This window comes from Abramis brama (assembly GCF_963993115.1).
Source record: "Abramis brama genome assembly, chromosome: 5".
NCBI lineage: Eukaryota > Metazoa > Chordata > Actinopteri > Cypriniformes > Leuciscidae > Abramis > Abramis brama.
Genome location: NC_139967.1, coordinates 47,630,672 through 47,645,654, shown reverse-complemented (window position 1 = coordinate 47,645,654; position 14,983 = coordinate 47,630,672). Strand labels below are relative to the sequence as shown.

General features: G+C 36.8%; 1 protein-coding gene across 4 annotated transcripts in view; it reads right to left on the bottom strand.

Moving 5' to 3' along the window:
• The window catches only part of LOC311083080 (FSD1-like protein), a 44,277-nt gene that overhangs the window by 1,455 nt on the left and 27,839 nt on the right, over positions 1-14,983 (bottom strand). The window contains exons 7-13 of one of the 4 annotated variants that reach the window (XM_084114334.1): positions 12,613-12,822; positions 11,277-11,375; positions 10,592-10,721; positions 9,167-9,202; positions 5,488-5,585; positions 4,114-4,365; positions 2,313-2,401 (exon numbers count right to left, since the gene is read on the bottom strand). In XM_084114334.1, the coding sequence (XP_083970460.1) occupies positions 2,313-2,401; positions 4,114-4,365; positions 5,488-5,585; positions 9,167-9,202; positions 10,592-10,721; positions 11,277-11,375; positions 12,613-12,822 (914 nt within the window). The remainder of the gene's footprint in view (positions 1-2,312; positions 2,402-4,113; positions 4,366-5,487; positions 5,586-9,166; positions 9,203-10,591; positions 10,722-11,276; positions 11,376-12,612; positions 12,823-14,983) is intronic. The other 3 variants (XM_084114335.1, XM_084114336.1, XM_084114337.1) reach the window with 3 other exon arrangements.

Sequence of the window (14,983 nt, the reverse complement as noted above, 5' to 3'; positions counted from 1 at the left end):
ATAAAGTCAGAATTACTTTTTTTCTCGCAATTGTGACTATATAAGACTACGTCTATAAAATAATATGTCTGTATAAAGTCAGAATTGCGAGATATAAACTCACAATTGCAAGAAAAAAGTCAGAATTGCGAGTTTATATCTCACAATTCTGACTATAAAACACAAAAAAGTCTGAATTGTGGGATATAAACTCACAATTGCGAGAAAAAAGTCAAAATTGCGAGTTTATATGCGAGTAAAAAAGTCCGAATTGTGAGATAAAAAGTCAATTACCTTTATTTTAAAGGGCGATAATATTTACATTTTGTGACGTAAAAAACTAAATCAAGCAGTAAAGATTTGCTATATAGTATATATGGCTTTACATACACACTGGTTGATGGTGATATGTGTTTCGAGACGTGGATGCATGATGAAATGCACACAGACAGCAAGTGCAATGGGACGTGTATTAATTTTACACATATTCATTTAGCAGATGCAGTTATCCAAAACAACTTACAAATGATGAATATTACAAGCAAATTGTCACATGAGCCAATAATAAGACAATGCCAAATTTATTTAGAAAAATAATACATTTAATTACATTTTCCATATTTACTTACAATACTCAAGAATAACTGGTTAACTTCACATCAGCCTTAACAGCATGAAAAACAAAACTGTTATTCTAATTTTGAATAAATTATACAAACAACTGAAGGATTTGTTTTTGTTGTTGCTTGTCACTTATTTATAACATTTAATCAGTTGTGTCAATTAATGAATTGATTCTGTTGAGCGAATGATTCAATGACTGGCATTTCAAGTAAGGATGGCATTTCGGAAATGACAAGCACATCTCTTAAGTTACGGTTCAGTTTGTGTTCATGTTTATTTCAGCAGTGAAGAAGACATAAAATGACAATTTTTAAATCTTTTACCAAAGAAACATTAGCAACAACAAAAAATGTATTATGACGAAGAGATGTTTTGTTTGTGGTCATAAAGATGCTGTAGTAACACTTTATTTTAGTGTCCTTGTTATATTGTATGGGCCCTATTTTAACAATCTGAAACGCAAGTATCAAACGCGAAACGCAAGTTGCTATTATACCGGCGGGATAAATGACTCTTGTGCCCGATGCAAATCTAAAATGGGTTGGTCTGAAGTAGCTTCATTACTCATAGGTGTGGTTTGGGCGTAACGTGCAATAAACCAATCAGAGCGACATCTCACATTCCCTTTAGGAGCAGGCGTGCTTGTTCCATGGCGGATTGCTATTATAACGGCGGATTTGCCAGGAGCGGTTCACAGCCGAGGAGACCGACGTTCTCGTCAGGGCCATAAAACACAGAGAAGTGACATTGGGGATGGAGAAACACACCCAAATTAGCTTCGGTTAAACAGGCGTATAATAATGTGGGTAAATGTGTAAGCTAGATTTATGCCTATTTTTTCACATCTTCATGGACACCACAATGATTTCCCTCGTGTGGTAATATTTTTCCTTGTAATTATGTATTACATTATTAGTATTAGTATTATGTAACTGCTGCATCTGTGTAGATGAGAGAAGCAAAGTGTGTGTGTGTTGTGCACACGCTACATTATGGCCAAGCATGCGCCCTTAAAATAGCATCTGAATAACGTGCCACTGACTTTAGACTAGGTTTCTCCTGGTCAGTGGCGGAATTGTTTTCTGAAACTGCAAAATAGCACCAGGGAACGTTTGCGCCGGAACACGCCTCCTCTTTTCACTGAACCGCCCCCGGGAGCGCAAGTTCATTCCCTAATTTACCGACGTGCGTCTGTGGAGGGAAAAGTCCGCTGTGCGTCGGGTGCAAAATAGGAATGATACATGTGTCGGTGTACAAAGTCAATTGCGCTGGGTGCAAGATAGGGCCCTAGATGTTAAAAGTACTTACTTTGCACGTAAATTATGCAAAGTTACAATCAGCTAACTCTAAACCAAACCCTAATCTTAACCCTAAAGTAAGTGCATTAGTTATCATTATTCAGTACTTTAGTGTATTACACATTGACAAGGACACCTTAAAATAAAGTGTAACCACTACTGCTCAATAAATGCATTTAGCATAATTCTGAATGCTTCATGTTTATTTTTAAATAACATTATCTCAAAGATGAAATGGTGTTTCAGTGATAATACTATTACAAGCTTGTATCATTTGTAAACAATCAATTCTTTCCTGTTGCCTGATTTGATTAAAAACATAATCTTTTTAAACATATTTCATGGAAATGCTTGTGCATGGTTTGCAATAGAATAACCCATATTTGCATGTTGTCTGTACTCCAAACTCACCATGAAAGCTGGAACAACAGGTTGGGTGAACTTCATCTTAAAAGTATGGAGTAATTGTTTGTTTTCAGCATTATAGAAAGCAAGTTGGCCTGAAAAAAAACACACACACAAAGCCTTTAATAAATATCCGAGGTCACATTAACATGCTGCAGTTCATCAGGTGACGCATGATAGCTCACAGAAAGCATGAATGGACATGGCTGAAACTCAATCTGGAGGGATCTAATTGCACGAGTGAGAAACCTGAGGGTGGGCTATAATGTTCCCTCGGAGGAATGAAGCATGACATGAACGTACAACACTCAAATAAACCACCCATAACAACACAGAAGCCTCGACATCACAGTGAGTGCATAAAGGCAAGCCGGACATATGAAAGAATAACCTGAAAAATCGTATTTTTCTTAAAGTCCCCCTGTGGTGCAAATACAGCTTTTAATGTTGTTTATATATCTATGTGTTTAATATGCTTTAAGACAAACCATGTGTAAATTCATAAGTCAACACCATCGCTGAGTATTTTCTCCTTAAAATTTATTTTAATAATCAAAACTCTGTAGTTTTAAAACATATATTGCAATGTAATACAATGATGATTGAGAGATCCTTCCTCAAAAGCCTGAATCATGATCATATTTGAGACTCACATAACATGATTTTTCTAAAAAATGATGTATGGATAATTAAGTAAACTGAGTTGTTTCAGTCTAGTAAGTGTTCAACTTGAAATATTACTAACAATATAACAGTTATTCTCATGTTTACTTCAAAATCAGTAGATTTCAGACACGTGAAGCACGAGCTGAAGGTGAACGTTTTTACAATTAACCTAAAAGGTCTTTTACTTGCTGAAAAAGTCTAAACTATCAATCAGACAACAGAAGGTGTGTAGTAGATTGTGTGCAACAGGTTTTTAAATCAAAGTTTTGATCATTTAGAGGCATATCAAATGTGATACAGTAGGCTTTAGGCCGGGTGTCCACCAAAGCGTTTTTAGCCAGCTGAAAACACCTGTGAGTGCTTGAGAGCGTTTTGGCAGTGCAGCATTTTTTTCAGTTTAGACGCTTTGCTTGTTATAATATGGAATATCCGCAAAAGTGTTACTAGTATCTCATTTCACACATATTTTGTTTCTGTGTTGATTCTATAGTAAAGGGGTGGTATAATGCCCTTTTCACAAGATGTAAAATAAGTCTCTGATGTCCCCAGAGTGTGTGTGTGAAGTTTTAGCTCAAAATACCCCACAGATATTTTTATATAGCATGTTAAAATTGTCACTTTTTGAGGATGAGCAAAAACGCACTGTTTGTGTGTCTGTTCCTTTAAATGCAAATGAGCTGCTGCTCCCGGCACAGGGGGCGGAGCTTCAACAACTTGTGTCATTTTACCTCACACACACATGCACTGATTATTTCAAAAACTTTTAGCCTTTTACGTTCAAACCGGAGTCAGACAAAGATGGAGAGACTCGAGAAGAAGTGACAACATGTAGAAGCAACAGGACATTTCTGAATGGTTAGTTGGTGAATTTATGTAGCTGATGTGTAGTTATCTTCTAGTCATTGATTAGCATATTCTGTCTTGATAATCTATAAATCGTGTTCAGGGGGCAGGGTTTACGCTCAGTGCCTCGTTGCGCTCATGGCGTTTAAAAAATGCGGCGCTCACATTGAAAACAATTGGAAAAATACTCCAGCCACGTGAAAAAACGCTTTGGTGGACACACGGCCTTAGGGTTAATCAAACATAAAAGAACTGCTACACAGATTTTTGCCATTTTAGATCAGATTTTGTACATTACCCCGATCAAAGTCACAGTAGACTCCTATGCTGTCAGGCACCGGCACATCCAAATTCTTTGCCTTGTTGTTGTGTTTGGCCGCGAATGAGGTCTGCAGCCAGTTGTTGACGTGGATACACCAGGTGGTGTTGGTCTTCCCCAACTGGTCGAATTTCCCAAGGTTTCTGTAGGCCAAACCAACACTGTAGGACTTGCAGTCTTTCTGAGGCTTCACTTCCCAGTAATGCTGCCCAGACTCTATACTCGTGTCACCTAAACATGCAGACAAACATACCAGTTTAATTACAACAGTGTCTTCGTATTATTGGAATGTCAATAAAGTGCCGTTATTCCAGCAAACACATTTGTGTAGAGATGTGTAGCAAGTGTTGTTTTCAAGTCATGTCACATTAATTTGTATAGCGCGTAAAATAGATTGTTTAAAAGCTTCACATTAATAAACAAGAAAATAATAGTGTTAATGGTGCAAAATTAATCAATTATACATTTAATTTCAGCTGTAAAGCAGCTCTGTCGTTATTCAGCTTAATTCAATTCAGTTCAATAACTGTCAATGCTGGAAAGTTAATCAATTATGAAACACTGAAGCTATACAGCTCTACAGAATCTGTCATTATTCAGCTCAATTCATTTTAAGTGTTGTTTTCATCCAATTGTTTTAGTGCTGTTAAATCGATAATATTACTGAATATGAATTGTTTTTTAAACCCAAATGTTTAAAGAGGACTAATTATGCTTTTTTTACATGTTTATCTTTCTTTAGTGTGTAATGTTGCTGTCTGAGCATGAAAAATGTTTCCAAAGTCCCTTCAGCGGGAGTTCTTCTCTATATCAGTGTCAGTGTTTCTGAACTCCCTGAAACGCCTCCATTGTAGTCTTGAGTTTCTTCCGGGAACGAACACGTCACAATATTCCTCATTTAAATAATTCATATGCAGAATAAAGGGGCGGGGCCTGGTTGAGTTAGTTAGTAGTGTGTTGAAACTGGTGGTTATGGAAAGGGGCGGGACATTTCCCAAACAAACTCGAAGCGACCAATCAAAACGCACTACTCCAGCCGACCAATCAGAACACAGTGTGCTTTTCAGAAGGAGGGGCTTCATAGAGACAGGAACTAAACAGAGCGTTACTGACAGACTGGGAAGAGGGGAGCTGCAACAATGGAGAATATGAGGAAAATAATGAACATTAAAGTATAAAAACCTGTTCAAGTAGAGCCAAAAAACAAGACATTGTAAAATGGCATAATAGGTCCTCCTTAAAAAACATGAAAAGAAATTGATCACTTGAAGAAACTTCTTCCAAACCGATTCCAGACTTTTGGATGGCAGTGAAGACTGAAACATCTTAACATTTCTAAGGCTATTTTGGTACCCAGAACTGTGTAGGACTCTCCGGTGAAGCGGTCCCTGGCTCCTCTGGTGGCCGGTGAGCGGCTCACTGATGTTCGTTTAGGAGACGGAGTTCCACTTCTGAAATCATCACAGACACACAGAACGTCACTACACATACTGGACACACACACAATGCACACGCATCACATGGTTTGAGTGCAGAGATAAATCATCAAAACACTAAACACACACTCCTAATCCCACAACACACAGAGAGACAAGGCGAGACGAGAAGAGACGAGAAGAGACGAGACGAGATGAGAAGAGACAAGAAGAGACAAGAAGAGAAGAGACGAGAAGAGACAAGAAGAGATGAGAAGAGAAGAGACAAGGAGAGATGAGACGAGAAGAGAAGAGATGAGAAGAGACAAGAAGAGACAAGACGAGACGAGAAGAGACAAGAAGAGACAAGACGAGAAGAGATGAGAAGAGACGAGAAGAGATGAGAAGAGACGAGAAGAGACGAGAAGAGATGAGAAGAGACAAGGAGAGATGAGACGAGAAGAGACAAGAAGAGATGAGAAGAGACAAGAAGAGACAAGAAGAGAAGCGACGAGAAGAGACGAGAAGAGACAAGAGACAAGAAGAGAAGAGACGAGAAGAGACGAGAGGAGACAAGAAGAGACAAGGAGAGATGAGACAAGAAGAGACAAGAAGAGAAGAGAAGAGACAAGAAGAGACAAGGAGAGATGAGACAAGAAGAGACAAGAAGAGAAGAGACAAGAAGAGACAAGGAGAGATGAGACAAGAAGAGACAAGAAGAGAAGAGACAAGAAGAGACAAGAAGAGATGAGAAGAGACAAGAAGAGACAAGAAGAGAAGAGAAGAGACAAGAAGAGACAAGGAGAGATGAGACAAGAAGAGACAAGAAGAGACGAGAAGAGACAAGAAGAGACAAGAAGAGACGAGAAGAGACAAGGAGAGATGAGACGAGAAGAGACAAGAAGAGACGAGAAGAGACGAGAAGAGACGAGAAGAGACAAGAAGAGAAGAGACGAGACGAGAAGAGATGAGAAGAGACAAGAAGAGACAAGGAGAGCTGAGATGAGAAGAGACAAGAAGAGAAGAGAAGAGACAAGAAGAGACAAGAAGAGAAGAGACAAGAAGAGACAAGAAGAGATGAGAAGAGACAAGAAGAGACAAGAAGAGAAGAGAAGAGACAAGAAGAGACAAGGAGAGATGAGACAAGAAGAGACAAGAAGAGACGAGAAGAGACAAGAAGAGACAAGAGGAGACGAGAAGAGACAAGGAGAGATGAGACGAGAAGAGACAAGAAGAGACGAGAAGAGACGAGAAGAGACAAGAAGAGAAGAGACGAGACGAGAAGAGAAGAGATGAGAAGAGACGAGAAGAGACGAGACAAGAAGAGACAAGACGAGACGAGAAGAGAAGAGAAGAGAAGAGATGAGAAGAGACGAGAAGAGACGAGAAGAGATGAGAAGAGATGAGAAGAGACGAGAAGAGACGAGAAGAGACAAGAAGAGACGAGAAGAGACAAGAAGAGACAAGACGAGATGAGAAGAGACGAGACGAGAAGAGACAAGAAGAGACAAGACGAGAAGAGTAGAGAAGAGAAGAGAAGAGAAAAGAAGAGAAGAAAAGAGATGAGAAGAGAAGAGACAAGGAGAGATGAGACGAGAAGAGAAGAGATGAGAAGAGACAAGACGAGACGAGAAGAGACAAGAAGAGACAAGACGAGATGAGAAGAGACGAGACGAGAAGAGACAAGAAGAGACAAGACGAGAAGAGTAGAGAAGAGAAGAGAAGAGAAAAGAAGAGAAGAGAAGAGAAGAGAAGAGAAGAGAAGAGAAGAGAAGAGAAGAGAAGAGAAGAGAAGAGAACACTTTCATTTAGTTATCAAACACAGCACGTCCCTGTTTGTTAGGGCTGGGTATTGACACAAATTTCACAATTTGATTAGTTTTCAATTCACATGTTTGCGATTTAGATCAGATCCTGATAAGATTTAATAGCGATTCATTTGGATATATGTCAGGTACAGTTTCAAATTGCTGTAAACTATACAGCAACCTGTCAGTCAGTATATTAATATTAAAGACAAAATTAACAACTAATTGTGTATACAAACATTTAAAATTACATGGTACAATTGAGTAAGTTGTACTGTAGCTTTCAACATACCTTCTTATGTTAATTTATCTTTATTTTGTGCAATAACTAGTAAAGTTTAAGAGATGATCGGTTCACTTCCCACAGCGATCAGTTACGCCACATTATAGAGCAACAAACGTTTGAATTTTGTAATAAAATTTAAATAATTTGAAGTCCAAGACTTTGTTTCATAAAGCAACAAAGCTCTCAACTTATTGCAATTTATTGGATGGCGGACAATGTTTGGTCAAGTTGGGTTTACACATCAACTGAAAACAGCGCAGTACAAAATATTTAAGAATCTATATCAGTTAATCAAAACGAGAATTGATTATAATCGGGAAATTTATATTTTCAACCCAACCCTACTGTTCGTGATGGTGGTGGGAACAAACTATGGAAAATCTGGAGAAATTCATGAAAAAAAGCAATGCGTAACATGTTAGCCACAGTAGCACAAATGATGCAATGCTACTCAAATAGTTTAATGCAACAAAAACAAAAAACACCAAAAAAAGGCTTCTATGTCACTTAATAATTTGAACAATAATGGCTGTGCAGACTATGAATGGCTATTATAGAGCAATTACGCAACACTACAGGCAATTGATTGTGTATTTTGTAGTGTATTTGATATAGAATTCAACAAAGTGCACAAATATGTGTATTTTTATTGAAGCATGATTAAGGAATGATTAATTCCTTTCCCTTCCTCCATTAGCCATCTGTAAGATCCCACACGTCAGCAAAAGAACAGCTGGCCGGTGAAGGACGACCCAAACAAAAGGCATTTAAAATCGTCCTAAAAGACTGAGCATTATCTCAAGATACTTAGCAACATACCAGCTGCTTTAGTTTCAAAGCATGACAGGTGTAATTGCATGCAAAATTGATGTAGTTCAGTGCACTTTGTTTGCCGTAATGAAATGACTGATGAGAAAAGCATAAAAGCGGTGATTTCAGGCGAACGCTTACTCACCACAGTCATAAGGATGTGAGCATGGAAAAGCAACTTTATATTTAGTATTAAGTTGAATTAAAAGTTGCACAACCAAAATGTAGGTCATCATTTGAAAACATTTCAAGAAATGGCAAAGTTTGAAAGAGGGAAGTGATAGAAAAGGTGTTAAGTACAGGTTGAATTTTTGGTCAGAATCATCATAATAATAATAATACAAAAATATATCATATGATAGATCTTTTTATATATTCTACTTTCAGTAACACAAGTGGCACATGCAAAACCCGTAATCAATACAAGAGCACTCAGTTTAGAAACACAGAAAACCCCTTTAGAAGAACAGACACTCCATAAATAAGGATCACACATAAATTATTTAGAAAATTCTTTTAATTCAGCACTAATTAAGTAGATAATTTATGGAGATACTATATTAAAGCCGTGATCTGTGATCCTTTTTCATGCAGTGCTTTGCTCAGATCAGTGTCAGTGAACACACAGCCCGTAGAGGAGCTCTAGGTAAGCCAGCGGTCGTTCAGTGCGCTCAGAGAGAGCTAAAGGCCAACGCTAACAGGCACACGGTCACCTGGACATATTCTTCAGATTGGTGAAATGTGCACTGCTGATTGGTAGAAAGGAAAGAACAAGAGCAGGGAGTTATCAGGGATGCATCGACATCTAGGACTGATAAGCCGATAATGCTTTTTAAGTTATTGCCAATAACTGATAAATGTCAGATTTTAAAATTCTGCACTGTTTTTGAAATACGATAAAATGTTTATTTATAAAGCACAATTTAAAAACAACCGAAGTTGACCAAAGTGCTACAAGAGATGCTACATTAAATGCTACATTACAGAGTTATAATGTATAGTAATAAAAATAGATAGCTAAAGACTCATTTCAACAGCGTAATTAAAGTACAAGTGTTCTGTGGAGATTAATTATAAGTGAGCATTACATAACAGCAAAGACGGACGTCTGTAAAGTATATCGGCGATTTGCACAGGATAAGTGTAAAAATCACAGAGATGAGCATCTACTGCTTTTCTTTTTGAGTTTTATAAAGGGTAAAGAAGGCTGCAGTCTGGGAAAAGTTCAGAATGGTCCATTTGGATGGGATTAAAATGACAGAGAAGGTTAGTAATTATTCACATTATCATATAAGTGTATTATTATAGTATTATTTATATACTATAGTATATATAGTATAGTTTTAATTGGCTTAAATTTTAGTTGTAGTAATTTTAGTACTTCAACATACACTTATTTCAATCATTTCAGTTTCATTTCTAATTTTCATTTAAATTGAAGATTTTTTCATCTAATAATTATATTTTATTTTATTTTATTTCATCTTTATTTCAATTACCAAAATGATTTAGGTAACATTAACAGCGCTGTAGTACATTATACTCCGTAAAGGGCTTTACACTAACTTATGTTTTTATTAATAAATCTACTAACACACACCACATCACATATCGTCACTGTCGGGCGGAACCCTCGTGTCTCCAAAATACAATTAGAAGAGCTGTATCCTAGGCAGAAAAGGCATCGCATTACGTTTTCAAAAACGTACAGGTTATGAAGTTTATTGTAGCTATGTGGGCGAAAATACAGTACTTTTTCAAACAACCAGGTCTTTATGTATCATTGCATTGCAAACAAGCAGTGATGAAGTGTGTGCAGCACTTCATTCAAGATAGAGGTGGGCGGAGTTATGAGGTTTGACTGACAGTTTGAGAATCCAATGGAGTTATGAGGCTTGCTTAGATACATTGCTTAGATATTTGCAAAACCCACAGACAGACGTAAACCAATAGTGACCAATAGTAATGATTTATGAATAAAAATGACGAAATATGGAGATCCGAGGTTTCCGCCCGACAGCGGCGACATTCAGGTCTCTGTATGCTGACTCAGAAATTGAGAGTGCAAAAACATGTTTGTTTAATCTCATCCACGGCTGATTCAATGAAAGAACGATGCTATATTTGAAACTTCTTACCTGCCCTTGTTCTCCTTCCCTTTGACTTTGCTGTCTAGGCCTTTTCCTCCCTGCGGATCCCATTCGACGCCCCGGTCCTCCACCTTCAGATTCAGATGAGATGACGTGGAGTCAAAGCTGAAGTTAAATGCTAACACAGAGAGACACAACCATCAATATCACAGAAGCACTAATAGGACAATCCAGTAACATTCCTTTTTACAAATAAAACCACTGTCAAAAGTTTGGGGTCTATAAAGTTCTGAAATATTATAGCTAGAATTTTAGAATGTTTGAATGTCTGTTTGAATATATTCTAAAATGTAATTTATTCCTGTGATCAAAGCTGAATTTTCAGCATCATTACTCCAGTCTACAGTGTCACATGATCCTTCAGAGATCAGTCTAATATGATGATTTGCTGCTCAAGAAACTTTTATGATTATTATCAATGTTGAAAAACATTAACATTTTTGAGGAAACTGAGCAGGACACATTTTTTCAGGATTCTTTGATGAATATAGAGTTCAAAAGAACAGCATTATAAAAGTCTCTATTGTCACGTTTAATAAAAAAAACTGACCCCATACCTTTGAAAAAACACACAAACACATATGCATTCATTATATATATATATATATATATATATATATATATATATATATATATATATAATGATTTTACATAATTTAACACACAACCCTACCTCTAGTTTCCAAGGTGACCGGGTCCGAATAATCCCCTGCGGCTGCTTTGTTACACGCTCGTACCCGGAAGTTCATGAATTTGGAGTCAAATCTTAACCCTGCCGAATGAATAGAATAGATCGTTTTCCTTGTGCATAAAAGTGGGAAATGTAGAATATTATAAACAAGGTCATGAAAAGCAGCACATAACTGCTAATTTCATTATCGTTAACTCAAAATTTTCAAAATTTTCATTACTTGAAATAAAACAAACATTAGCTAAAATAAAACAGAAAAAACATAAACTTATTTTTATTTCAGCTAGTTGCTTAATTTTTGTTTAATTTTAGTTGAAGTAGTAAAATAACTAAAACTAAAAAAAATAAAACTTCATAAAAACTATACAGATATATAAAAAAACTAATAAAAATGACAAAAAACTAAAATCTAAATGAACTAAAATTAAAATAAACAGTAAAATCTAATTCAAAATATGAACAAAAACTATAATAGTATGCATATTATTATTATATTATTTTCAGGGAAACGCGCGGCTAAAGTAGTTCCAAGAACCAAAACCCACAATGACACTGATCGAGCAAAAACAATTTAGTAAACAATAGGATAAAAACGTCAAATTATTTCCATGTTTTTTGCTACAAAATGACATTTTATTACGAACGGAAAACACATACTCTCTTTCTCCCGCTCAAACAAACACACACACACACATACAGTACAGACACACACTCGCACAGAAACGTGTTGTCAGCGCAGCTCTGATGATTTTATCAGTAAAATAGTTTAGCAACTTAAAAGCTACATGACATTTCTCACTAGTGAGGTAATAATGGCGCTGTTCTTGAAGCAGATAAACTTACAGTTTCGCTATTAGTAGAGACGCACAGACTCAGGTAATTCACACACGCTTAATCTCTCTCTCTCTCTCTCTCTCTCTCTCTCTCTGTCTCTGTCTCTATAACTGCATTAATATCTCCATTAGTCTGCTATCAGTGGCTCAAGCCTCCATTACTAGCACTAAAATGACGCTTTGGATTAAGCAACGGAGGCATGGGATGAGATGCATAAGAAATGACTCCTACATGCAAGAGTGTTTAAAGGACAACAACCTGACAAATGTTTTGAAAAACAACATCTGAACAATGTCTTGAGTTGAGGTAACCGTAATATAAGCAGAATAATTGACTGCTGAATTATAAGATTGGGCCGTTGAATTATTGAAAATAATGCACACCCGAGCTGTGACGGCCATGATGCACCACGCATCCCGTCATCAATTATTCCTTACATCAACAGTGCTAAAGCAACTCTGCAGCTGCACAATGCCATCCGCACCTTGTAGTGTGTGTTCAGTGGTCCTGATGTCGTCCAGCACCTCCCAGCACTGCTCGTCCTTCACACGCGGCAGACCCTCGTGGCTGGTCTTTCTGTACTCTAAGATGTAATGGTCGATCTTGCTGTCCTCCATCGGCATTCTCCAGCTTACGGTCACCTCATTATCCATCACCAGACAGTCCCCGAGCACGATCTCCGGGGCTCTTGGCACTAGGGGAAGATCACAACAGTGCACTGAGTGTTTTCATGCATACTCACTGTATCACCTTGAACTGCACGATTCTGGATAAACTGAGAATCACTTTTTTGTGTGTTTCAAATACAGATCATGATTTTCCAACGATTCTGAGCAGACAACTACACAAAATAACATGTAATTTATTGGAGGTTCTGACAAAATGCTAATTTCTGCAGTCTTTTTAAAATGTTTTTAAAAAATCGGGTTGAGTGAATGATTCAATGACTCACTCGTTTTATTACTGGATGAATCAGCTTTTTTTAACGCATCTCTTGAATGAATGATTCAATGACAAATATATATTTTTAACAGTCACTTGTCACCACTTAATGGCATAATGATGTAATTGATACAGTCTTTATATTTGAAGCATTAATTGACCATATGAGCGGTTACTTCCTGGTTTTTGATAAGCCAGCTTGGGCATTTCCAGTGAACTCTTAGCTGTCCTTCTGTCCTCACTGTACATCTACACTAAACCATCAATGGTTGACTTTTTAATGTTGTATTTATATTTTCATGCAGTAATCACACATACCTAATTTGCCATTAAACCAGTTTTACTGACTTGAAGCAGTGTCTGTAATTGGACACACACACACACACCAGCACTTAAATTGTTGTTTTTAATGTGATGACCAAAATCATAATTTTTTCATCCTTCTGAGATTGTCCCTATTTGTAAATCTGAACGTTTCAAGATGTAGGAAATCCAACATTTGATAGGAAACACTTTTCTTAAAAAAAAAAGACATTAATTACCACTATAACCTGTAGATGGCAGCAGAGGAGCATTTATTGGCTCATATTAGCCATTGCCTGTAATATTTTTTCACTTAGTTTCACTTTTAAATAAACATTAAACATTATAAAATCACTAGGTTTAAAAATGTATTTTGTCAAGGTGAAGTATGAAGTACTCACAAAAGTCTCATGAAAAACAGTAACTTTTCTTGCGAATGAATTACACTGAAAGCGAGCACCTCTATAATCACAGAAGCCGTCCGTCAGTGCAGCGCAAGCTCAATGATTTCGGCACACTAGTGAAAACTCCCATTTTGTTCAATGAATCTATCTAAAGTGCACAATAAATCTTCAATTTACAGGGTTGATGCTTTATTCACACCAAAGTGTGAAAACTGATGGTTGAATTGAATTTTGCTGAGTAGGAACACTGAGAGACGTGTCTTTTTTATGTCATCTTACGTTTAAATAACTAAACTAATGCTAGGTCTGAATATTTAAGTGACTATATTCTGATTATAAACTAAGCATTACACTATTGATGTTCTTAAAGCTACCTCAGGACATGAAGACCACCACACCAACAAACAACATTTTACCGGAAGGTTTCCAGCTGGCTTTTATATTTTTGCGGAAGTTCTTTTGAATGTTCGGTGCATATGGTCAATTTACTTTTAAAAGGTGATTTACTCAATTCTGACGCAGACATCAGTGTTCATATACCCTCTATAAACTTTTATACCAGTACTTCTGTGATAATTTGAATATTTGTAACATAGAAATATTAATACTGTGTGATTGAAAATACTGTTTGTGAAGGAAGGAAAATAAACTAGTTGCTAATTAAGAAAATTTGAGATTTTATTATAAAATGTGATTTTTACCAACTAGCCTCATTATATTTAGCAGACTGAATAGGTCCAGTAGAATAAATTATATTGTATCTCTCAAACCTGGACAAATTGAGTGCAACTCACATAGCCGTTCACAATTAACAAAGCTTATTGGCAATTTAAATAGTTATTATTATTCAACGTGATGAAAAATATGCTTTCCAACTAATGCAAATCAGTATTTACATAGTATAACAGTAGTAAATGTATCTCTCTCACACGTGTCCCGCATTGTTGTAGGACGTAGATGTGATTTTGCGGGACAGAGTAATAACCAGGTGGTCACATTAATAGAGAGTTCTTCTATTTATATATACTAAAATGTTCTAAAATCATGTTGTGTGTGTGAGATCATCCCGAATCCTAAATAACCTGTTAAAGACCCCCGTCCAAAGATAACATCCAGTCGTAAATAACACCACTCTTCACTTGCTCTATTGCAGTTACGCTGGACGGTCACTCTGATCCTCCCTGCTTGTATTAAAAGCACAGATCT